This window comes from Diachasma alloeum, unplaced genomic scaffold (assembly GCF_001412515.2).
Source record: "Diachasma alloeum isolate Michigan unplaced genomic scaffold, Dall2.0 Dall_scaffold_00711, whole genome shotgun sequence".
Lineage (NCBI taxonomy): Eukaryota > Metazoa > Arthropoda > Insecta > Hymenoptera > Braconidae > Diachasma > Diachasma alloeum.
Genome location: NW_021680842.1, coordinates 30236 through 56505, shown reverse-complemented (window position 1 = coordinate 56505; position 26270 = coordinate 30236). Strand labels below are relative to the sequence as shown.

The 26270-nt window shown below is 32.3% G+C and overlaps 1 protein-coding gene across 2 annotated transcripts; it reads left to right on the top strand.

Moving 5' to 3' along the window:
* On the top strand, window positions 1-26034 carry LOC107044319 (peroxidase). Of its 2 annotated transcripts, none has more exons than XM_015266150.1 (10): window positions 1-210; window positions 12674-12808; window positions 13871-14168; window positions 16658-16875; window positions 19466-19642; window positions 21013-21402; window positions 23043-23388; window positions 23453-23609; window positions 24445-24618; window positions 25197-26034. In XM_015266150.1, the coding sequence occupies exons 2-10, from the start codon at window positions 12685-12687 to the stop codon at window positions 25587-25589; spliced, it is 2277 nt and encodes a 758-aa protein (XP_015121636.1). In that variant the 5' UTR covers window positions 1-210; window positions 12674-12684; the 3' UTR covers window positions 25590-26034. The 2 variants fall into 2 exon arrangements, with proteins under 2 accessions (XP_015121636.1, XP_015121635.1); XM_015266149.1 differs by lacking the exon at window positions 1-210 and adding an exon at window positions 8759-9100.
* The last annotated feature ends 236 nt before the right edge of the window (window positions 26035-26270 follow it).

The window sequence follows — 26270 nt, the reverse complement described above, 5'->3', positions numbered from 1 at the left end:
CTTTTGAACATAAACTAATTGCGGCACGTGTGCTTGAGTGAACCATTAAGAGACAATGAACGAGGCAGATTAGTTGACTCGTGTCTTGACAGCCTAACTGAACTGTTATTCGTATTCCATCGTTGGTTGTCCTCGTCGTAATTTGATTTTCGAATACAAAAAAATATCCAGTAGTGATTTTTATTGAATTGTTTGCGACACATGTTAAACGTAAGTAATTAATTCAATAGTTGAATGGTAACGAATGAATTGCAATTCAAAATTGATCTTGAGATTCGTCTGCGAACATTTCCGAAATGCAAAGGACTAGAAAAATTCGTGAAAATCCCCATTAATTCCACATTTTCTAAAAATAAATCACTGAAAACTGGAATTATCACACATATACGGGTAGACATGTTCTAAAAACTTCGTTTCTTCACGTTAATCTCGAAAAAAGACGTTATTTATACAATTTTATTATATCCAAAAATATCTGTCCAAAAATTTCGCTGAAAGGCAGAGAAACTTTCAATCGAAATGAAAAAAAAACGAATAGAATTTCTAAGGAAATTCTAAGGAAATCCATTAATGATTTTTGTTGAATTGTCTGCGACACATGTTAAACATAAGTAATTCATTTAATAGTTAAATGGTAACGGATGGGTAGGAATTCAAAATCGATCTTGAGATTAGTTTGCGAACATTTCGGAAATGCGGAGGTCTAGAAAAAATTAATTATTAATTTAATTCACTACGGCAATGGTTTTTTGACATTTTTCTTCAAACCGAGGAATTTTGGAGACATTTCTACAAAATAATCTGTTCATTGTTTTTTTTCCATCGGCTCGTTCCATCCGATGACTCAAGTTAATTTTGATTGCAATGTCATCCAATGCCTAACAAACGAAAATAGTGTTGCATTGGATGCTGTGTTTGTTCAGTATATGTTTTACTTCTTATCTTTTAGTGTTTGACATTTTACTTTTTAAGATGTTTCCAATCCAGAAAACATCTAGTAGGAAACCTAGTGTATTCGTTAGAAAATTCTATTAGATATTTGCTAGAAAAAGTTGATAGATGTTGATTTTTCTATACAACTGGTTCTGTTGGAATTTTTCTTTTGAAAATTATGGGCATGAATGCAATGAGTTTTTTTTTCTCGGATTTTCTAATAAGAAAGAAGAAAAAAGTACAGCGGGAAAAATTCATGCGCAAGAATTTTTTCAGAAAAAATCTCAGGAGACTAATTTGTAAAAGAAAAAGCTATTCACTTTTTTCTATCAAATATTTGTCAAAATATCTTTAGAATGCTTAGAATCCCCTTTTTATATTCGTTTTAATTTCAAGATGTTTCCAATCCAGAAAACATCTAGTAGGAAACCTAGTGTATTCCTTAGAAAATTCTATTAGATATTTGGTAGAAAAAGTTGATAGATGTTGATTTTTCTATACAACTGGTTCTGTTGGAATTTTTCTTTTTAAAATTATGGGCATGAATTCAATGCGTTTTTTTTCTCGGATTTTCTAACAAGAAACAAGAAAAAAGTATAGCGGGAAAAATTCATGTGCAAGAATTTTTGCTGAAAAAATCTCACAAGAATAATTTGGGTTTCAGTTTATAACCCCGACCTCTCATTAATTTCGAAATTGTGGCTGGGTAACGGTTAGTGAATTTAAACCACTTTGAATCAACTCATATATTAACCTTTATACCGAACCCCGTCTGAAAACGCACGTTTACAGTACCCCGCGGTCTGGCAGACCGCTACTCCGTCTGGATCGCATTGCCCGTTTGTTTCAGCCAATGAAACAATATTTTTTGTAACTGAAGGCTCAAATGAGGGCTAAAACGGGAAAGATCATACAAGGAAAGGGTTGAACAGAAGAGGCAAAAATCATGAGTGTATCTAATTTCATTTTTGTTTCTGAATGCATGGAGAGAAATTATCTAGAAAAATTCTAGTGCGAGTACTGGAAAACATCACAATCCACCGACTGTGAAAAATTCTAGTGCTGTTAAGGTAAAATTTCTTGATATTTCTAGTAGAATTTCTGGGGATCTCTCTGAAATTTTCACAGAAATATGGGGAAAAATTCACGTTTTGCCGAATAAAATTTCTAGTGCCGGCACTGGAATTTTTTCCTGGTCGTCACTTTGTGCCTCTTTTCCCGTGCTAGCACTAGAATTTTTCTAAAAAATTTCTCTCCGCGTGGAAGCATAGTAATCCTTCAAATTTAAGTTTTGGATTTTTTGTGTCATATGCACCCATTATAACTCAAAAAGTCCGAAAATCTAATTTTTGTGTGTGTGGTAAAGTTTTTCTTCAATTGTTTGCTAATGAATGAATGGAATTGAATCTTTTTCTTCTTCAACTGTAGGCATTATTGAGCCCTATCGATTGCCACTAATTAAAATTTAATTAATCAATTAGTTTTTTAAATTTTTGAATTTTTTCGAAAATCGGTTGCCCTACGAAAACTAAAAGCCAATGTTCTGAATTAAAAAATTTGTTCGGATGTCCTTTTGATCGAGTTCAAAGATGACGGCGATAGCAATAATCGTTATTTTGATTTATTCAAAAATTTTCAAAAATTTGTAATTTTTTGAAAATCAGAATTCCAGGGTATTTTTGAATATCATGCTTCAAATGAATTCAATCATAGCTTAAAATGTTTGTTTTAATGTTATTAAATTGAAGTTGAAACATGATTACGATAACAATATTGGTTGATTTGATTTTTATGATAATTGTTGACAATTTAGAATATTTCATGAATTTCTCCGAAAGTGAGCTTTCTAATGATTGCTTCAAATGTGATGTTTCAAATTCATTCAAGTATGTGTAAATAAAATTTTTCTATTAAAATTTTGTCGAAGGGCTGAGGGGAGAGAGTACCGCAAAAAAGATAATCGCTCGTATAGAAGAACGGGATAAAAGAATATTGATGATGATAACGTTCAACTAAGTTGAAAATCTGACAAAATTAATTGAAAAGAAATCTTATTTAATTTAATAAAACGAAATAAACAATGAATTATACATGATAGAAGGAAATGATCTACAAAATAACCATTTATTAGCAAAAATGACTAGGCTGTATAAAATACAAGAGCAATTTCCCACTTGTTTTTCATCGCACATAAATATTTGTCATGAACATTTTTTCATATAAATCTTGCCTGTTAATCCTCTATCATCGAAATGACAAAGATATGGCATTTATTATGAATAATTGGTGATAATTATTATTTTTATCTGTTCCCTTAGGGGGTAAATTAGACGAAATATTTGTGGTTTCATGGATTTATCGGGGCGAAAAACATAAAAAACGTTTGGTATCGATTGGAATCGATTTTCATATACAACTTATTCTCTTTAGATATTTTCTATAGAATTTCATCGACTCAAATTTTCTAAAGCTTTTTTCTTTTCATTTTTCTTCGTTTCTCATTAAGAAAATCAAACAAAAAAACTTGGAAAATTTGAGCCGAGGAAATTCTATGGAAAAAATCTCAATAGAATAAGTTGTATAGGAAAATAGAATTCTTTTAACTTTTTCTATAGAATATTTTCTAGTGAACATTTCAATAGAATCGACCCAACATTAATAGAAAGTTCAATAGAAATCCAATCGAATTGTCTAGCGAAGTTGTCTAGCGAGGTTTTTCTATTAAATTTTTTCATCAGTGTCCACAATATGAAAATTGATGGATGGTATATGAATTTAAAAATAAATAAAAAATATGTATAGTATACATATAGTATTTGTTGTCGCTGTTGTAAACTGAAGCCATAATTCGTGTAAGAAAATCAAAATCTTCTTACCTTTTTGATTATATCCCTCTCAAGAGGAGGAAATTACAAAAAAAATCAAAATCTTTTCACTTTTTTCCATGAAATATCTGTCAAGATATCTTCAATAGGGAATTCGGAAAAACGAATAGGATTTCCAATATGTAGAATCCTTATAGTAGAAGTTTTGTAGAAATATTGTCTTGACGAATCCCGGCAAAAATAGACCATGGGAAATTTTTAAGTTGATTGGGTTTCAACACGTTTTGGGGGTGTGCGCTATTTTTTCTGCCTACCTGCCTTGACAATTTTCGATGGTAATTTTCGATATCCTATTTTTTAATCGGAAGGTATAGTTCCAAATAAAAAATATTTAGGACGGAACTCGATCTATCTCATCACTAATTAACAGAGATATTGAAGATTGCTTTTGTTGTCCCAAAAATGTAATTTTCGATTTGAATTTCAAAAGACTATCTTCCATGACAAAAATTTATCAAAATGCATATTTGTCAAGAAATTTTTCCAACTTTTCGAAAACACTGTTATCAGCTTTACTCATTCTGTCGGATAAAGGTCAGAAAAGAGTTTCCATTGTTGATTTTAGGATAACCCAATTTTTAAAAAATTATCGTAAAAGTCGGAGCATGAACTGAGCGGAAGATAAGTTCATTTTTGATGCCTTGAGGAATTATGGGGTGGGAATAGAGAAATTTGCATCTTAAGCTTTTTTGTAAAAAAGAACTAGAAAATTTTTAATTAAGATTTCTTCATTTCTATCAGGTTCTGAGATATTTTTATAGATCTGATTATTTAGGAGAATAAAGTTTTCTTTTTTTTAGCGTTGTACCTCTTAATTATTTATAGTATCGACAATAAGTTTATAAGTTTCGATTATGGAATTTTCTGAATTTTAGAACGAAAAAGGAATCACTGATTGGAATTGTTTCTATTTTTCCACAACAAAGTGGAAAGGCATATAATAACGATATTATTTTCGAAGAGTTGAGGAAGACTCAGCAATTCTATATTATTCAATTTTTCTATGATTTTCTTTTTTTTCAATTTGATAGCCACACTGGAAGAAAAAATTAGTTCTGCCGAAAACCTACATGTTCCATGGAAGAGATCTTTTGTTATGTTGAATCAATTCAGTTGTAAACATTAAAGAAAGCTTTCAAAACATGATAATTTCGATAGCAGTAATTGTTCTCGTACGACATTTATATGTCTTTCAAGTAAATACATTCGTTGTTCGGAGAATTATATCAGACTCCGGTTTTTAATATCAAGGGAATGTTATTGAGTAGTGCGTATATTTTTCCAGTAAACATCATTTCTATAGAAAAAAAAAATAATTTCAGGAGGAAACTTAGTTTATTGACAAATCTAGATAATTTCCAAAGAAATCATTTTTTTTGGGAAAATAAAATCCTTTCCTTGCTATTGTATTCTTCCTGTGGTGTAATTTTGTGGGGTTCTCTTAGATCAGATCATTGGGATACAATAAATTATGGTTTCATGTCGATAGTTTGTATTCTTCTAAGGATATTTTCAATGATTATGAATCAGGGTTGGGCGTGTAAATTACATTGGTAAATTACAGCGTTTTTCCGACGTAATTTGCGTAAATTACCTCCACAGGTTTTCGCGAAGATTACTTCGCGAAACTTCACGGTTTACGATAAAAGGTAACGTCGGCTGTTTTTTTTTACATTTTTTACATTTATCACGTAAATTATTGGTTCTTTATTGGTTCTTTTACAATGTCATGTAAAAAATTACGGTTTTCAACGGATGCCCAAAAAATTAACGTAGACAAAAATTTAATTTTCGTGAAAAATCTTAAATTTTCTTCTATTAATTTGGTTAATTTTAATTAACTTGATTAATTTTCATTAAGCTTTGCTTAACGACAATTAACCAAGTTAATAGAAGAAAATTTAAGATTTTTCATGAAAATTAAATTTTTGTCTATGTTAATTTTTTGGTCATCAATTCTTTAAGCAAAGCTTAAAGAAAATTAACCAAAGCTCCATTAAATATTCTCACTCAGAACATTTAATTTTTCAGCAGAATAAATTTTTCCTCTCATGCATGAATGGAGGAACACAAGCGTACGTATATACAGGTGTTCGATGACAATATTTTCTCACTTTAAGGTTTCTCACAAGTATTATATAATTTGACCGATAAGGAATCATAAAATACGGGGTTAAACGAAAAGTAATGTCCATTCAGACGGAAATTGCTAATCTATTAGTAGAACCAATTATTCTGAGGAAACGCGTAGGTAAATTACTCACATGTTTCTAAGCACTATAAGCCCTCTTGTACATTAACCCCTCCCGTTGAAGCAAAAAAATAATTATTTCGATTTCAATTGCAACAAGGAACAAGGATGGGGAAAAAAGGATGAGGGAAAATTTTATTTCAATAGAGTGAGAATGGTATGGCATGAGTCAGTGCAGCCGTTGCACTTCTCTGAATTTTTTTTCTTCGAGAATGAAATAGGAAACGAGACGAGTCCAATGCATTCTTGAAATACCCTACTGTGAATATCTTGGAATCAAAGTGACTCAAGAAACATTCTTCTAGACAATTCCACTGCCTGCAAGACAGGGGTCTTGGTAATTTCTTCAAGTTCCACGTATGGAAAAAGTTAAAAGAAAAACCTGGGGAATTCGCTAGACAATTCTATAGAATTTTCTATTAGTTTTTGGCCGATTCAATTGACATGTCTAATAGAATTTGATTGTTCTATACATCTTATTCCATTGAGATATTTTATTGAGAAAAGAAAAGAAAAATAGAATAAAAAACCGTAAAAAATTTGAGCCGAGGAAATTCTATAGAAGTCGTATTGAAAAATAGAATTCTATTTACTTTTTTTATTAAACATTTTCTATTGAACATTTCAATGCAGTCGTTCAAAAAGTAATAGATAGTTCTAACAGGGACGAGCCTGGTCCAGACTAAACAGGGGAAGTGGAGGACAGTTCAGTTCGCCCAGAGCACTTTTGGCGAGAGCACTTACGACATTCTATTCAAATTATATCCATTCAATAATTATCAATACATCGTATTTTGTGATGTACTAAATATTCAGTCTACTACAATATATCAGCGTATTTTCATACTTCGTAAATCGTTCAATTGTGTTTGTTCAATTATTATTCCATTATTTTTAAAGAGACCTTCTGCATCTATTAGATTTTTTTATTCGTCAGTTCCCAAGATATATCACACAATGATTTGCCAAGATTTGACTGTTTTTTTTTATCGATCCGTTAAGAATTCCGAGCCAATTGAAACGTTTAAATGATGAATGATTACGATTTTAATTTTTATCTCATTCTTAGCAATAGAGCAATGAAAAGACCCTCGATGTTATCATAACTTCCAATCTTCTTTAATTTTTTTCAAGAACGAAAGATGTAAACACCAGATGAAAGAACTGAATTATGTATTCCTCCGCTAACATCAACGCAATAATCTCTATTTGAATATACGATAAACACTCCAACATGGAATAGCCTTCGGAAAATGAAAATACTCCTTTTCGGAGAATTTTCCAAGTGGGAATATTCTATCTTCAAGAAGCTAGAACAAAATGAATAAGGTCTATAGACAAATAAAAGTCCATTAGATTTTTTCATTCGGGAATCCCCAAGATGTTTCACAAAATGATTTGCCAAGATCTTTTTATTCGTCAATTAAGAATTCCTTATACATTTCAAACGTTCAAATGATGAATAATTACTATTTTAAATTTTATCTCATTCTTAGCAATAGAGCAATGAAAAGACCCTCGATGTTATCACAACATTCAATATTTTTTAATCTTTTCTCCACAACGAAAGCTGTACATAATACAAGATAAAAGAACTGAATTATGTATTCGTCTGCAAATATCAACACAATAATCTCTATTTGCATATGCGATATACGAAGACTATAGAATTCCTCATACATTTCAATCATTTGAATGATAAATAATTACTTTGAATTTTATGTCATTTAAAAAAAAACAATGAAAAGATCCTCGATGCTATCATAACTTCCAATCTTCTTTAATTTTCCCCCATACAACGGAAGATAAAAATACAAAATGAAAGAACTGAATTATGTATTCCTCCGCTAACATCAACGCAATAATCTCTATTTGTATATCCAGCATGGAATAGCCTTCGGAAAATGAAAATACTCCTCGGAGAATATTCCAAGTGGGAATATTCTATTTTGACGTTTTTACTGTACTTCTCACTCCCGCGCAGGCAAGTCCAATTGCCCCCTATATCTGTCCTTGCTCCCCTCTCCTTCACCTGCAGCCGAATATCACGCAGCGATCACATGCCCGTCAGACGGGCTCAGCGCAATCACATACGGCATTTCTACAGAGACTTGCGGATTCCATAATTCGTTATCTTCTTTTTACAAAATTATTAAATTACATATTTGCCGCCGATATCGCTCCCTCCCCTCGTGACTCTATCATTATATAAACATTAACCCTCGGTTTATCCCCCAATCGAATACTTAATTCTGAAAATAATACAATTATTCGTGCGGAGAGGGAGGACCGACCGAAGGGATCGATCAATGAATGAACGAAGTAAACAATATTGAAATGTCGGCTAATGATTTATGCGCATCGATTGTAACTTAGGCGGGGAATTGCATTATGAATTCGGGGTATTTTTAGGTGCCGGGGGCGCTATAGAACGTCCAGAACTTTCCTCGGGACCTCTGTATACTCGATGACTCAAAGTAAAATCTGTCAAAAAATTTTCATTCCTTGAGTCACTTTCCTAAATGAAAATGCCTTCGGGAGGTTTCGGGGCGGAGGAGAAACTTTTGATTTTTACTGTACAATGTCGGTGACAAGCACGGAATTTTCTACTGCGCAGGCGTACTCCCTGCATTACTGACTGCGTATCGCCCTGTTTTATGCGTTCGATTTTCAGTTCTCATCGGCCCTGTGTAAGCAAAACTTCGTAAACACACAGAGCGCTGTTTGAGATAATAATTCAAATATCTTTATCAGGAGGCTGTATTTTCCACCGCGAAATCATTTCCGATATTGGATAGACACGTTGATTTTGTTATTCGTTGATGCAAAAAGTTTTTGAGATTCAATTTTATTTTGCATGATTTTTACTCAATATTGTGGGAGGAATCGTAGCGTCGACGATTGCACACACCATTGCCCGAGTCTGAGGCGGTACTTGAAACCTAACGGACGGAGGTATCTGGTAAAATGGCTATACAACTCCTGCAGGAGGCATATACGAAATTTCAGGAAGTGAAGAAGAATAATTTAGGTGAGGGCCTGTGACACCGATTTCAAGCGGCATTTCTCTCGGGGTTGAACCCTCTCCAAAGTATTGGAGATATTTCAGTCAATGGTTCTGACACCACGATTGTTTGTTTATATTTTCTACCCGATTGACAGTGACAGGAGGAAATTATTTATTCACGAATTGCTTTTTCATGCTGATGATTCGGGGGCGAAATGACAATTGCGGGTATGACGTGTCTATCGGGTGACATTTCTCCTGAAAATCAACTCATTTTAAGAGTTTGAATGAAAGAAAATACAGGTACTGAGTGATGACTTGAGGACCCAGTGCTTTGGCTTTTTTTGTCACCAGGGAAATGTTTTTTAATTTTGTAGTCGAACATCAGAGCTTTCATTTGAGCCCCATTTGACCACAAGTTTCTGGACATTTTACAATGATTTTATTATTTAAATATTGCAGGTCTGATTCTCAATATTAAAGCGTTAGAAAACGTTTCAAAAATCTGAAAAAAATTAGATTGTTTACTTTTATTTTTCAAATTTTCATCACGCAATCTAATTGACAAATTTGATGAGTGAAAATTGTCGAATCTATAGTGTGATCTGTACCGAACTGTAAAAAATGCTTGGATATCCTTAACGTATTATGAATAAACTCCAATTGAGTCGTTGAGTGTAACAAGGAAAAATTAATTCAAAAGGGAACAAAAAAAATTCATCAGGAGTAAATTGATCCATCAAATTCTTTCTCCAATTTTTTTTTTAACAATAGTCTCGTTTGACTAGGGTGTGTCGACATAACATACTATTTCAGGCACGCAGAAATTTTAATTATTTGTTACAAAAGTTTGACACCGACGATAATTTTCATATTGGGCATAGAATTTTTATTTTTTTTTTCTGATTTTTCGAGATTTTTTCTAGACTTTAATTTTCTCCCTATCCTTGAAAAGTTAATTTTCTCATAAGACTGTGTTATTTTTGCACTTTTAAATCCATTATTGTCAGTAATACGAGACTGTCAATTGAGCACAAACTCCACCAGAATGTTTTTATTCATCTTAACATACTTTTAGAATTTATTCCAGATTTTAATCTTCAAAATTCACGTTATTTTTGTACTACTTTAAACATGTTTATCCTCAATCAAAAACACACAGATTGTATTATTTTAACTGACAGACAGAGTTATCTTTCTCACAATGATAAAAATGATAATCCACTAACCAAAGGTGATTATTCAGGGATAAAATAGACAATACGGACCGAATGCAGGCGTCAGCATTCGTTATATGGAACTGAAAGTTTCAAATATCTGTATTATTTGCCTCGCTAGCCCAGGATTTTCCTTTTCCATTAAACTCAGTGCATTTTTTTACATTTCTCTCTATTCTTATTTTTTGAGTTTTCCAGTAGGTGAATTATCAATTTAAAAATAAATCTCAAATAACCCATATTTAACAAAAAAATTGTTCATTTCCTTTCATCAAAGCTACAGTAACTAATTTTTCTTAATTAGCAGAAATGTTAGTTCCACATATTTCCTCATCAGGTTGAAAAATTACAGAATTTTTCTCAAACATTCTAAAATTTACAACCCGCGAAGGAGATTAGTACACTAGTAATTGAGTCTACCTGATTCATTCATCACTGGTTATTCTTAATATCTCTACTGAAGCATAAATCCTCCAACTGATATGTCCACGTGATTATAAATCATATATCTTTTTTACACCGATTTTTTATGCATATCGAGAGAGTTGTATTGTGCATAAGTTTATGACTAGTTTATGGTTAGACATGTCAATCAGTGGAATTGTGTTCCGGTAAAGCTGCCGACAATAAATTTAAATTTTATTCCCGAGACAACATTCTCGACAAAATTATTTGTTGCACACAACGGAATTCCTTCATTTTTTACGCATGTGATGTTCTGCATTATGATTTTGTCCTCCGCAATTGTAATCCCCATTGATTTGTAGTGTACCATCCCAATTACACATTGTGCAATGTGAATTACAAGTGCTCAAATTATAACGGTCGAACCGCACATGACAAATTTAACATTTACAAGATTGAATTATACAATGTGGAATCCAGATTGCACAATGTTTAATTGGGCCACTACATTATAACTCATAAGAATTGAATATACATGTCGTGTAATTGGAATATGAGGATTATAATTTCTGTAGACAAAGCCGTAATGCAAAAAAAATCACACAAAAAATTGTTATAGAAAAACCTAGCGAATTTACTAGACAATTCTATTACATTTCTATTCAACTTGAAAGTCTGCTGAAAAATTGCACAGCTTTACTGCTTTTTTTTTCAATAAAAATAGTCAAACTTGAATTCCTCAAGTTTTTTTTTCACTAAATTTTCTTTCTTTTCTCGTAAAAACAATCGAACAAAAAAACTTAGAAAATTTGAGCCGAAGAGTTTCTATAGAAAATATTCCAATCGAATGAGGTTTATAGAAGAATCTAATTCTATTGTCTTATAAAACAAATATAATTCTCTATAAAATATTTCCGAGCGAACATTTCTATTGAAATAAAGAACGCGCAGGAGATGAAAAAACAATTATTTAAAAAATTTTAAAAATAAAATTTTCTCGTTTGTGAGCACACGTACCTAAAAATGAAGAAATTTTATTGCGTGGGAAAGGTCATTTGTCGAGAAAATGCTGTGTCGATGTTATAGTATGCTGAATAGTCATTTTGGTACAGTCGCGGAAATCAAATTCATTTCCGTAGAGATGCCCATCAGGTGCAATTATCACGTTACCACTAGAGATGCGAAATACCAGTCATTTTGCCTTTCGGTCAGACGTAAATGACCGGTTTCTGGACGTTTTCTGACCCTGACCGAATTTTGTATGCAAAATGACCGTCACAGTTAAGCTGCATCAAACACGAGTCAAAATAACAAAAAATCGTCAATATATTTGCAAATTGACCGTCATTTTTGTTTCAAACAACTCTTTAATAGAATTAAATTATCATATATTATTTTATTTATTAATTATTATTATTAATGACTCCGTTCTCAATGATACACTATCAGAAAAATATGAAAATTAATGGAGAATTGACTGTTAACTTTTACGACAATGCACCTGAAATGCAATTTAAATTGAAAAAAATCATGAAATTTCAGATTTTACTGAAAATTTAATAAAATTCCAAAATTTTGAGAAGCATGAATACGAGTATTCTTCAATTTATTTGAAATTTCAGTGGAACTTGAATGTGATAAAAATTTCCGAAAAGAGTACTGGAAATTTCAGCTAAAAATTTTTAATATGGAAATCGTCGAACTAGTGCTCGAAAATTGAGGAACATCTATAGAGATTGACATTGACGGTCAAAATATATTTGGTTATTTTATGCTTATGGTCAATCGTCATTTTTTTCTGATCATATGGTCAGATTCTCTCTCCGGTAATTACCGGTCATGACGGTGATCATAGACAGTCATTTGATTGGTCATTTTGTCACTCACATCTCAACTTACCACCAAGATAAGAGTGACATTCTTTCATTTACAAAAAATGTAGGAAAAATGAATGACGTTTGGTTTTTTTTTCCAGCTGGTGCACTGATGGCGGGGGCAATTGCCATTGTGGCAGTCCTATGGGTTTTTCTGCAAGCTGCAGGAATCTTAGGACATCCACAGGCGATACATGACGAGAGGATCTCTCTATATTTTCAGTCGCATGGATTTGGTACGTTACGAAATGAGTATCTTTCTAATGTTATGAGAAGTTTTTATTTGAAAATTTTGCCAGTTTCGAAAGCAGTTTTTGACGTTTTATCTAACAATAACACGTTTAACATAAATATAGGGCGAGTGAAACAAATTGATAGTTGATTTTTTTTTAATCTCAATGACTCATTGAATTTTTGATGAGATGAAACAATTTGTTCCCCTGGAAAATACAGTTCTTCCACATTGTGACGAGGATTTAAAAAAGTGAACAAGTGAGAAATTGCTTTCATGTTAATATAGTATAGTTTTTTGCTAATAAATTAGCAAATGCTTCCGAATTGGCATTTTACACATCATCTGCTTGTATAGCATATAATTCATCGTTTCATATCATTTTATTAAATTCAATGAAATTTCTTTTTTAATCAGTTGTGTTATATTTTTAATTTAGTTTAATATTTGATGAAATTTTAAATATGAAATAATATATATCTATGGCATCCATTTACTCGAAAGTGAAGTCAAAGTAGGTTGTTTCATTGAAACGACAGATTTAGATTTTTTTGTTTTCAAAATGTTCATTTCGATGCCTTCTATCTAAATCAATCAAAATCTATAGACCCGATTCTACTAAGTTTTCGAGATATTCCCGTTTTTCTGTTTATTCATAAAAAAAACTTTGTAATCACTGTAGCTTGTGCAAAAGTCGAGATATCAACTTGAAATTTATATAGAAATATGTATACCCGTTCATACGAAGTATTCCAAACATTGAAATTTTTATAGCATCCACGGAGGTGGCAGGAAACATTTAATTTTTTGCTGATAGCGGTGTAAAGCTATAAACTTTTGTAATATCTCACACCATTCGGAAGTCCGCCATCAATGTTTGATGGCGACAAAAAATAAGACTTTTTAACACTGCAGTGAGTCATTTTGACATAAATAACTGAGCAACTTTATTCGTAGGAAATTTCCTACGAATGGTTACATTAAAATAAGAAAATTACACTTTCGTCTCGAATCGACAAATTAATTACTGAATGTAGTGATTGACCTACCGAACTCCTTCTTTCAGGCGACTCGAAAATAAACAGACCTCTCCTTCTCAACCCCGAGGACGTTGAGACCTCAAATCTTCCAGAAGTGACTGAGAATGCTTTGAATAACTCCGTTAACTATGGAATTACACTGTCTGAACGAATTGCTAGATTAGAAAAAAACCTAGTCAATGCTGGGATTGGATTGACTGATGATACACCCACTCACTCTCAGTATTTATATGCGTCTCCAACTGAAGATGCACTTGATTTGCAATTGGAGGCGGAAGTTGTTGCGAAGGCTTCAATGTATCTCGTTCAACATTTTTGCCAAAGGTAAGAAAATCAACCATATAACAAATTTCATAGACAAATTTGGCGAATTCGCTTGAAAATTCTGTCAGATTTCTATTGAACTTTCCGTTAGTTTTTAGCCAATTCTGTTGAGAATCAATGGGAAATATTATATAGAAACAACTGGACAATAGCATTTTTTAATAAATGAATATAGTTATTGTTGTTAATAAATTAGCAATTTGTTTCCGAATGGGTTGTCTTTTTTCCATTTTTATTTCACTATTCTTTTCTTCTATTTTTTCATGTCATAGTACTATCATCAATTGACATGTCATCAAAATTTTGTGCGTATTATTTCGTTCTGGTTTAATCGAGGTTCAATCCAGGTTTAATCAGTGTATAGCCGGGATTTAATCAGGGTTTATTCAGGATTTAGCCAGAGTTTAACCCAGGTACTGTCAGAAGTTAGTCGGGGCCTTGAATCAATATGAATAAGTATTCAACATAATAGACTAGTACCAGAGTTTAATAGAGATAGAGATTTTTCGATTCTAAAAAGAACATACACTTAAAGTCGATAACTATCGATATCTCGCAAGTCTGTCACGCTTATTCCTCATTGGTTCCAGTCATCTGAGGCGGCAAATTTAATTCATGATTAATTTAATTTTGAAATTTTCAGTTATGACTGTTACAATTACAGCGCGCTGTAGCGCGCGCTCGATCTCGTTATATAAAAAGCTCATCACGGTATTGTGTAACTTGATAAGCAATAATGCTGTTCTTACAATTTTTCAACTTGATTAAGAAGGCATTGAAATATACTTTTCAAGTCCTGATTTAATTGCTATTACTGATGATTCTTTCAGTAATAAAAAAAAACGGTTTTCTCGTTCAAATCGCATAAACAATGCGCTGCAACTCAATAACGAATTCAATGACTCATTGAATTTTTGATGAGATGAAACAATTTGTTCCCCTGGAAAATACAGTTCTTCCACATTGTGACGAGCATTAAAAAAAGTGAACAAGTAAGAAATTGCTTTCATGTTAATATAGTATAGTTTGATGAGGGTCAATTCTGTGACCCTTATCATATTCTGATGGAATCAAGAGGGTATTGTTATCAATTTTTTGAGCCATGACTAATTCCATTTTGATGGCTGTTTTTTGAATGATCATTGAAAAATCAGTTTTTGATTAAATATAAATTTTTTCGAATCTGTATGAAAAAGTGAATTTCAATTGGTGTCAATGAATTGAGCTTATTAAATTCTATATTCATGAAAAAAATCATGGATTTCGATTGATCCCCGATGAGAAAATGTTGAAAAAAAAGACGGCATACACACATACACTATAAAAAAATCCCATATTAAATCACATGTTTGTACTTTTTAGACCATATTTAGTTACCCTAACACAAAAAATTGGAAACTTCAATTTGAGCGATTAGAATCGATTTTGTAGGGATTCGTAGCGATTTTTCTAGGCAACTTTTTCTATTGAGATATATACAAAATATATCTCAATAGGTTTGTTGATTTTCTAAATTCATAAATTCATCAGCTTCAGTTTTTGAAGTTGTTTTGTTCGATCAATAAAAACAAAAGACAAATGGAGTGAAAAATAGAAAAAGTCGCGCAGAAAAATGGAATTCTACTGATTTTTTCGATACAATAATTTTTATTGAACGATTACCATAAAAAAAAACACGTAGTAAAGCTGCGGATTCCTTCAATTAAAAACTAATAGAATTTATAATAAAAGTTCAATAGAAATCCAACGATGAAATTTTTTTCATCGTACTCATGTAGGGAATTTGATGAACTCCCTTGAACCGCTTACGTCACGGTTTTATTTATATCCCCTTCTACCATTGACTTTAAAAAATGTGTAAATACAACTACAAAGAGTCGACGATAATATCGAGATTATCTAATCTCGTATAATTTATAGAATTGAACTACGCATCTTGTTTTATCTCCAACTATTTTTGTACTGACAATACTTCATTGTTTTGCCTCGTTCGCAATAGCCACTGAATTTCTATAAGAATGCTTGGGCATCAATTTTCCAAGTTTTTTCCACTCGGATTCTGTAATGCAAAACAAAACAAAATCCAGCGGAAAAAAATTAGAAAGTTTGTGTCTAATAATTCTAATAGAAAAAAAATCAAGAGAAAAATTCAAATAGAAATTCAAAATATATTCACTTTTTTCTGTCAAATGTCCAATCAGCGCAAAAAAGAAATCGAATTTTTCAATAGAATTCCAATACAAATCCTATAGAAACCCCCAAGAATTCTAATAGAATTTTCTAGCGAACTCGCTAGGTTGTCTATTGAATTTTTTTATACGTGATACATATACACGTTACATACGAATAAGATCTAAAAATAGCATATTCCCACTTTTTGGATCATAATAGGTTGATATAACAATAAATCAGAAACCCAAATTTGAACGATTACAATGCTTCGATTCGGAAGCAATAAATGTGTTCATTTATCACTACTATGTTTTCAGATTTGGTGTAAGTGACGAAGCATGTGCTCGCTTCGTGTCGGCATACAAACTACAGGGTACAACCATTGGAGAATCATGTGCTTCAAAGCAAAGAGTGTCTTGCCGAGCGAACGCTCATTATCGTACTATTGATGGATCTTGCAATAACCCTGAGAACCCACGATGGGGCAGTGCACTGACTGCCTACTCGAGAATCCTATTCCCCTCGTATGCAGACGGTACATTGATGCTCATTGATTAATTAATAATTGTAATTTATGGAGCGAAATTGTAGAGAACTGGGGACAAGTGCAAAAAATCTATGTAATCATTTTGCAAATTCATACCTCTGAAACTTGTAGACATTCATCGAAAAACTTCAAAGAGCTTTTGACATTTCTGTTCATATCAATTTCTAGATGTTAATTGTTCAATCTGACATGACTATTCCCACAGTTCATCAATATGGAACTTGCATGAATTTTTTAATTTTCTAATCTCAAGTTTGGGACCTGAATAATTCATTTTTCATTCACAAACGTTCGAAATATTGCTCATTAATTAATAATTAATTGTTGAAAGTTGAAGATTTCAAACGCTTTGAAATCCCTATGACGTCACACAGACGGTCGAATGCTGGACCAATCACGAATGGCTCTAGCCGACCTAACCCAACCTTAAGGTGCGCCTCGGCCAAAGGAGGTCGACAACTCCTCCCCATTCACTTCTTTTTCGACCAATGAAGCGTTACCTGACCGTCGTCGTGACGTCATGACCGAAAAATTGCCCTCAAAAACGACTGATTTTTAATTAATTATCACAAGACATGTAGACAATATTTCTCCATAATTTTCGCCGTTTAGCTATCCATATGTTATGAGGAATGAGTGCATAGGGGGATTCGAAAGAATTGAGCTGCATGCAAGTTTCCTATTGTCGAATGATCTCGGAAATGACTGGTTGCAGGACGAAATCTCAAACATTTTTTGTAGAAAATATTTTTGAGGNGCAAAAAATCTATGTAATCATTTTGCAAATTCATACCTCTGAAACTTGTAGACATTCATCGAAAAACTTCAAAGAGCTTTTGACATTTCTGTTCATATCAATTTCTAGATGTTAATTGTTCAATCTGACATGACTATTCCCACAGTTCATCAATATGGAACTTGCATGAATTTTTTAATTTTCTAATCTCAAGTTTGGGACCTGAATAATTCATTTTTCATTCACAAACGTTCGAAATATTGCTCATTAATTAATAATTAATTATTGAAAGTTGAAGATTTCAAACGCTTTGAAATCCCTATGACGTCACACAGACGGTCGAATGCTGGACCAATCACGAATGGCTCTAGCCGACCTAACCCAACCTTAAGGTGCGCCTCGGCCAAAGGAGGTCGACAACTCCTCCCCATTCACTTCTTTTTCGACCAATGAAGCGTTACCTGACCGTCGTCGTGACGTCATGACCGAAAAATTGCCCTCAAAAACGACTGATTTTTAATTAATTATCACAAGACATGTAGACAATATTTCTCCATAATTTTCGCCGTTTAGCTATCCATATGTTATGAGGAATGAGTGCATAGGGGGATTCGAAAGAATTGAGCTGCATGCAAGTTTCCTATTGTCGAATGATCTCGGAAATGACTGGTTGCAGGACGAAATCTCAAACATTTTTTGTAGAAAATATTTTTGAGGGAATAATAATGAAATAGTATTGTGTAACTAATTATTTATTAATTATACAATACTATATAATACTATTTCTCAATAATTATTAATAGAGGGATGAATGAAGTCATAATTTGGAATGACCTTTTTCACCTATGAAAAAAGTCTCTTGATAAATCCCTAAAAATTGCAAAATAACGTGTAATTTTTTTGCATTTGTTTTCTCTTATCACTACATATTAATCCCTCACTCATGAGTAATGTCTCCAGAAAATGAAATGCTCTTTTCAACATTGAAAATTTCCCAATTTATGTCAGATAATGGGATCGACAGACAAAATTGAAGAAATTTTTCATTCATCGAGTTGTAAAGTGAGGGGTTAATCAAACACTAATTAATTTCTTCACTATTCTCTAAGAACTAGGAACATTCATTGAGATGTATTGGCGCCACCATGAATCATCTTCAGTCCATCAGTTTAGTTTTTGAATAATTTAGAAATGGAAGGGAGGAGCAGAGCCGCAATGAAATTGTCATAATTTCTCTAACTTGACAAAGCTGTAATGTTTGATTTGTATTACAGCTACGGTGCAATTATAATGCACATAAAAACTTATGATACTTCAATATGTTGTGTCAATGAACACACATATGCGAGTACCGAGTGTCGCTCGGAAGGGGCTATCCACCAAATAGTGTATGTAACAATAATTCGGATATATATTAATTATTTAGAATTAGGATACTTTAAGCCTTGGGGACTCAGCATTTTTCATGTCCATGATCATCTGGGATTTTATTAGGAATTCATTATTTTACGAGGGATATTTTATAGCAGATATTGGACGTTTTTATTTTTCACTGACGACTAATTTCTAGGAGAAAGCGAGCGTCGTCCTTTCATAGGTTTAGGTTTATTAACAGATTTTTAATTAATAGAGAGCAAGGCAGAATCGACTCTTCCATAGTATCTTTTATAGAACTGTCTCATTTTCAAAAGTCGAGGATTTTTCTTCTCAACTTTTTTTTGTTTCGAAATCATGTGAGGAGGTCCATTTTGCCAGGCTCTCCACTTATGTTTGCTAGGACTGTAAATAAATTGATCTGGTGATGTTTATGATTTTTTAAATAAAATTGACAATGGCTAATAGGAATTGAACGCCCAAGGAGTGCTTCACAGAAGCCCCACTCACTGCCTGGAGCCAGAGTAGTCAGCACGAGTCTATCAAGAACTACTGATCAATCTGACGTCTCCAGGACACTCGCTGTCATGCAGTGGGGACAATTCATTGCTAATGATATGGCTCATACCGTTGTACGGAAAATGGGTAAGGAATTAATTTCAATATTTTTTTTGTAAGCATTTGACGGTATATTCTGCAGTAAAAATACAGTGATTTTGTGTGAATTTACACGAATGATAATTCCTTGCAAACATTTAGTTATACATAAAATTATATTTAGAGAAGTTATTTCAATTGAATGTCCCGTCACTGACAGATCTATGAAAATTATAAATGTGAATTGAAAAAGAGTAGAAACAATTGTGGAAATTTTTTAAAGAGCATTTTTAATTAATATTGAGAAATGAGGTCAATAGACGAGATATAAACGATGTATAAATCCTTGATTTCCCTGTTGGATAGATACAATGGATATTGCCAAAGAACATGATTCAGGCTTTCATGCGAAGTACCAAATTTCAATATTGATAGGAAGTTTTCTCAGTCGTAAAAAAATTCAATTTTCTGCTGAAATTAGTCATGACTGAAAGGATAAAATTATTCAAGTCGGATGCTTGAATAAAGATTCTTTGGTGAATATTGAGAGATCTTTTTGGGAGTCCATGCCATTTCCCAAGAAAGTCATACTTTGATGAATTAGCTTAGTTTAACATTGACAGCGTTTTCTGGAGAGAATGACTTATTACACACAATGGAATTTATGTTTTGACAGATTTTATGCAAGATTTTATATTAAAACTTTGTTTCCAGAAATTGTAATTTTCACATTCTAATTGTATTCTATTAAAATAAGATGTACCAACCTAATTACACCTTGTGCTACTTCAATTCCGCATTGTATAATTCAAATTTGAAAATATTGAATTTGTTGTGTGGAATTTAATAGGTATAATTTTAATATATGAAAATGAATAAAAAATAAAATCCACAAATACGTTTTTCTTGAATTGCATATATTGACCATCGATATATGTGATTTAGTGGATAAAACATTTAAAAGTTTGCAGTGTCACGCACGAAAAAATTCAATAGAAGGATTCGCTAAACAATTCTATTGAAATGATCAATAGAAAGTATTCGATAGAAAAAGTCAACAGAATTAGATTTTTCTATAAAACTTATCTTATTGAGGAAATTCTATAGAATTTCCTCGGCTCAATTTTTTAAAGTTTTTTTTTGTTTGATTTTCTTGATTGAAAGAATAGAAAAATAGAGTGGAAAAAACATAGAAAGTATCTCAATAGAATAAGTTGTATAGACAAATCGAATTTCATTGACTTTTAGACTTTTTTCCATTTGACTAATAGAAAATTTAATAGAAATTCAGTAGAATTATCTAGCGAATTTGCTTGATTTTTCTTTCGTGTTGACCCCTTTTCTCGATCAAACTATTGAATCTGATTTAAAAGATAATTCGAAGTAATTGAATGATTGAAAATGAATTTTTCACATAGTTACAACGAAGGAGCCCATTTCCTGTTGCACCTCAGATGGAAATTTCCTCGCCCCTCGTCACATCCATCCACACTGTGCACATATACACGTACCTAAGGAGGATCCGGTCTATGGACAGCACCAACAACGTTGCATGAATTATGTTCGATCGTTGCCGGTGGTTAAAACCGACTGCAGTTTCGGACCCATCGAGCAGATGAATCAAGTAACCCACTTCTTGGATGGTTCAACCGTCTATGGAGCTGATGATGATAGAGCTGAGGAATTGAGAACATTCCAAGGTGGAAAATTACGTGTTGATGATCAGAATGGACTTTCTTACTTACCAAAGGCTGGAAACAATACATTCGTTGATGTTTGCGAGGATCCTGACAATTGTTATAAAGCCGGTAAGTTTTATTTACTTTTCCTTGATTAGTTTAATATTCAATTGATACTGTTGCAAATAAATCCTATTGGAAATGACGTACGACGCTGTACAACACACGAAATAATTTGTAGAGAAACCAAACAAATCGCTGAAAAATTATATTGTATTTCTGTAGATGTTCAATAGAAACTATTTTATAGAACTAAAATCAATAGATCTTGATCGTTCTATACAACTTTTTCTACCGAGATATTTTCAGTAAAAAGTTATCGACATAAATTTTCCAAGTTTTTTTCACTGAATATTTTTCACCTCTCGCTGCAAAATTAAAATAATAGGACTTGGAAAATTTAGGCCGAGGGATTTATACCGAAAATATCTCCATAGAATCGGCTGTTTTTTTTATCCATATTGACTATAGAAATTCCTCGGTCGATTGAAATTCGATTTTGATATGATTTGATCAAATCCTATGAATTTTATTGATAAAATATTTTTCGTTAGAAAAACAAGTGAGAAATGCTTTGATATCAATACAGTATAGTTTTCTGCTAATTAGTAATATACTTAGACTTCATATCATTTTATAAAGTCAATGAAATTTCGTTTTCAATCAATTGTGTTATATTTTTAATTTACTTTAATATTTGATGAAAGTGAAGTCGAAGTAGATCATTTTAATGATATTTAAATCAATTTTAGCCTTTCTTTTTTTTATGCAAATAATCAGTGGAAGTAAATTTTCCAAAAGATGGAAAATCAACAAAATTTTAAATGCTATAAGAATAATTTCCGAAATTCTTTCATAAATCGAATGGAAGAATGATGCTATCTATATTATGGAATTAATTGGAAACATCATATTTGAAGAAACCATCAGAAAGTTCATATTCAGAGTAATTTACGAAAAATTCTAAATTTACAAGAATCATCATAAAAACTAAACCAACGAATATAGGGATAGTAACGATCTGTTAACTTCGTCAGAGTGGCTTTGAAATGAATATTTTCAGCTATCATTTAATGACTTTAGAACATGATATCCAAAGATATCCTTGGATTTGTAATTTTCATAAAATACAAAATTTTTGAAAATTATTCTAAAAATCAAAACAACGATAACAGCTATCGCTTTCATCTTCTAACCTGATCGAAGAGACATCCAAAGAATTTTCTACGCCATCATTCAATGAATTTAGAATATTTTTTTTTGAGTTATAGAGGGATAACTGATTTTTTTTAAAATACAAAAATTCAGAAATAGAGTTTATGGAAGAAATTTTTATTAATATCGGTGGATAGGGCTCAACAACACCTACATTTGAAAGAATAAGATTTAATTCCATCGATTTATTAGCGAACAATTTAAAAAAAAGTTTGTTACGTACATTCATACGGACAGGGTCTAAAAATGGCATAATCGGGCTTTTTGGACCAGAATAGGTTGATATAACACAAAAAATCCGAAAGTTAAATTTGAACGATTACAATACGTCTATCGGAAGCAAAAAACGCGCAGAAAAGCTACGAAATTTTCCGATAGGACCAGTGAAAAATTAGTAAAATTTTCAATAAAAGTCCAATAAAACTGTCCAGCGAATTTCTTTTCGTACGTAATTCCTTTCATGAATTTAATTTAGTGTAATTTCTTTGATTTAGGTGACGCTCGAGTGAATTTTGAACCTCACTTAGCCGTAATGCACACAATTTGGCTGCGTGAACACAACAGAATAGCAGAGAAGCTCTCAAAAATAAATCCAACCTGGTCAGACGAGAAATTATACCAAGAAAGCAGACAAATTGTCATCGCCGAAATTCAACACATCACCTACAAAGAGTGGCTTCCAACTATTCTGGGAAAGAAATACGCCCGTGCCCTTGGTTTTGTTTCGAGTATCGAGCAGGGTAGAATAAGTTACAACTCGTACGAGGATCCAGCTGTGAGCAACGAAGCCTCCACAGCTGTTCTGAGATTCCTCAATTCATTGAAACGAAGCCAATTGAGGTAAACTCAGGATTTTTAGATTTACATTATTGAAGTCGTAATATTAAATTGATGTATCCTATAGTATGACTGATGATGAGAGACGCAACAATGGATCTCTGAAATTATCCGAGCATTTCTATAAACCAAGAGTCATAGAGAATGAAGGAACTTTTGATGGTCTTCTCCGTGGTTTGACTAGTCAGACTTCTGGCAAGATGGATATGAATTTTGTACCTGATGTAAGTTTATATAATTTTCTTCATTCATTTTTCGTTCACGTAAACATGTATGAAAAAATTTAATAGAAAAATTTAGCGCTTTCTCTAAGAAACTCTACTGAATCTCTCTTAGAATTCTATTAGAATACTCTTGACGTTTTCTTTAGAATTCTGTGAAAAAATTCTACTCATTTTTGGCACCATTTCTTCTGGAGATCATGCGACTTTACAGTCTTTTTGGTAAGAGATATTTGATGGAAAAAAGTCCGTAGATTTTTATTTTTTTATAAACAATCTTGGGCGCAAATTTTTGCCGCTGTCATTTTGTTGTGTTCTATTTGTTCCTTATAATAAAATTTACAGAAAAAAATTTAGAAAAATCATCCCCAAGAATGTTTATAGAAAAACTCCAACAGAATACGTTGCATAAAAAATCAACCTCTATAGACAAATCTATAAACAAATATCTCTATAAATAAATATCTGTTAAAAAATCTGGGAGATGCTGCATAATTTTAAGTAGAATAAAATTGCTTTAGATTTTCAATAGACATTCAATGCTTTTTACAGATTGAAAAGACGTATATGAAATGAAAAAAATTGAACTGGTCGGGATTCCTCAAATTGAGGCATGTGTTAATAATGGTTGATAAAACCTAATTTGACTAGACATTCAATAGAATTTTCTTTCTATTCAATTTTTTCATACGTGAAGATCTGACAAAATGCTTAATGGTTATGATTTTGATTTATTAATTAGATAGGATCATGGAATATTAGAAATAAAAAAAGTTAGGAAAAATTAATGAAGTTATCGATATAAAGGTAATTAAAATTGATTTTTTCATGTTCACAGGTGACTGAAAGTCTCTTCAGAACGAATAAAAACGTATTGGGCCTCGATATTATCAGTCTAGATATCCAACGTGGCCGTGATCACGGTCTTCCTGGTTACAATCATTATCGCAAATACTGTGGACTTCCTTCGGCAAAAACCTTTGACGATTTTCTCGATCATATTCCACGAGAGGTAGTTTTCCATTTTATCTTTTTTTTAATAACATCAACACCGAACAAAAAAACATGCGCTCAAGTCTTATTTGAAGCAAAAAAATTGCACGTTGGAAATTACCAAGAATTTCGTTCTGGCTATTCAAAAAGTGGCTTGAAATGGAAATTTTTTGTCGCAAAAATAGATTTAGTTACGTTGAAAACCTATCATTTTCTATGCAAGCAAGACACCTTATTTTTAGGCCTACTTATCAGTGATTCTATAACTACCACAGGTATTTTTCAGTTTTTTGTCTCGGTTATCCAATATTTTAAAATTAAGAAATCTATTCTTAAATAGAATAATAATGACGATAGTAACTCTGTAACTTAGCAGCAAAATATTTCTTGATAATTTCCTTTTGAGACATATTTTGTTGTTGAAAGCAGAGTGATTATTTACATTTCAAACAATTTTCATCTTTGTTTTCTCATAATTTCAAGAAATTATCCACTTGTATTTTTTTTTCATTTAAACAAGACTTTTGAGAACAAGTTTTTTTTCTCTCACTGTATGTGAACAATCTGAGTAACTCTTGATCATTCATTGAATTACAGATCGTGAAAAAATTACAAGGGCTTTATAATCACCCAAGCGACGTTGACCTCATCGTCGGTGGTATGGTGGAAAAGCCTGTCGAAGACAGCATTTTGGGACCGACATTCAGATGTTTGTTATCTGAACAATTCGCCAGAACTCGATGGACTGATCGTTATTTCTATGATTCCATGGCACAGCCCCGTCCATTCACAAATGAACAATTAACTCAAATACGTCGTGTGACGTTGGCCAGAGTCATCTGTGACAATAGCAATAATATATCCCGAATGCAACCAAATGCATTTCTACGTATTAAAGGGGGAAATGAATTGGCTTCGTGCACTGATTTTGAAGCAATTCCAAGTGTCGATCTGTTTGCCTTTGCCGAGAAAGACAAGGCGTATCGTTGAACAATTTTTCTTCTCAACTATCAATGAACCTGGCGGATGAATATCCAGACTTGGTTTCAGCACCGAGACCAGGGTAGTGATTAAGGGGCGATAATACCACATCAAATGATCATTGGGCGTCCAACATATTGAAGAATAGCTCAGTGACAACGGCTTATAATTATATATTGTTCGTAGTTTCTATGTAATTTGAGGCAGGAAAACGATCTGTGCAACGAGAGATACTACAAAATGGAAATTCTTCAAATGCTCTATTTAACAAAAGTGTTCAACGGGAATTGATCCTTCGCAGATTAAATTAATCACTGTTCCAGTTTTCTCAAAGATTTATCCAATAGACTGTGTATCATCTAAATGATGGCATTAGGTACAACACTTACTATTTAAGACATTGATTATCGTTATAATGATACTTATTGAAATACAGAATTTTTTTATGAAAGAAGTTAGTCGATTCCATCAATCACAATTATGAAGAAAAAAAAATTATTCTAGTATTATGATTCATTGATAGGGGAGAGTGGGGCAAAATGAAATAGTAAAAAAACGAGTGTTTGACGCGATTCAGGCAAAAAAAATTTTTTTACTAATTTTTTTTTCAGATTTTTTTTTATTCGCGGGAGTATTGATGAGAATAATGATTTTCCGTTCAGTTGAATGGAGAATTATTGAGAAATTTTA

What these genes read in the sequence shown, in the direction of transcription:
- LOC107044319 (XM_015266149.1), top strand. Translation starts at nt 9,037, where the DNA reads ATGGCTATACAACTCCTGCAGGAGGCATATACGAAATTTCAGGAAGTG. An exon ending in TTTTCAGTCGCATGGATTTG is followed by an intron (nt 12,809 to 13,870) that starts GTACGTTACGAA and finishes TCCTTCTTTCAG; the next exon opens with GCGACTCGAAAATAAACAGA. An exon ending in TACCGTTGTACGGAAAATGG is followed by an intron (nt 19,643 to 21,012) that starts GTAAGGAATTAA and finishes TTTTTCACATAG; the next exon opens with TTACAACGAAGGAGCCCATT.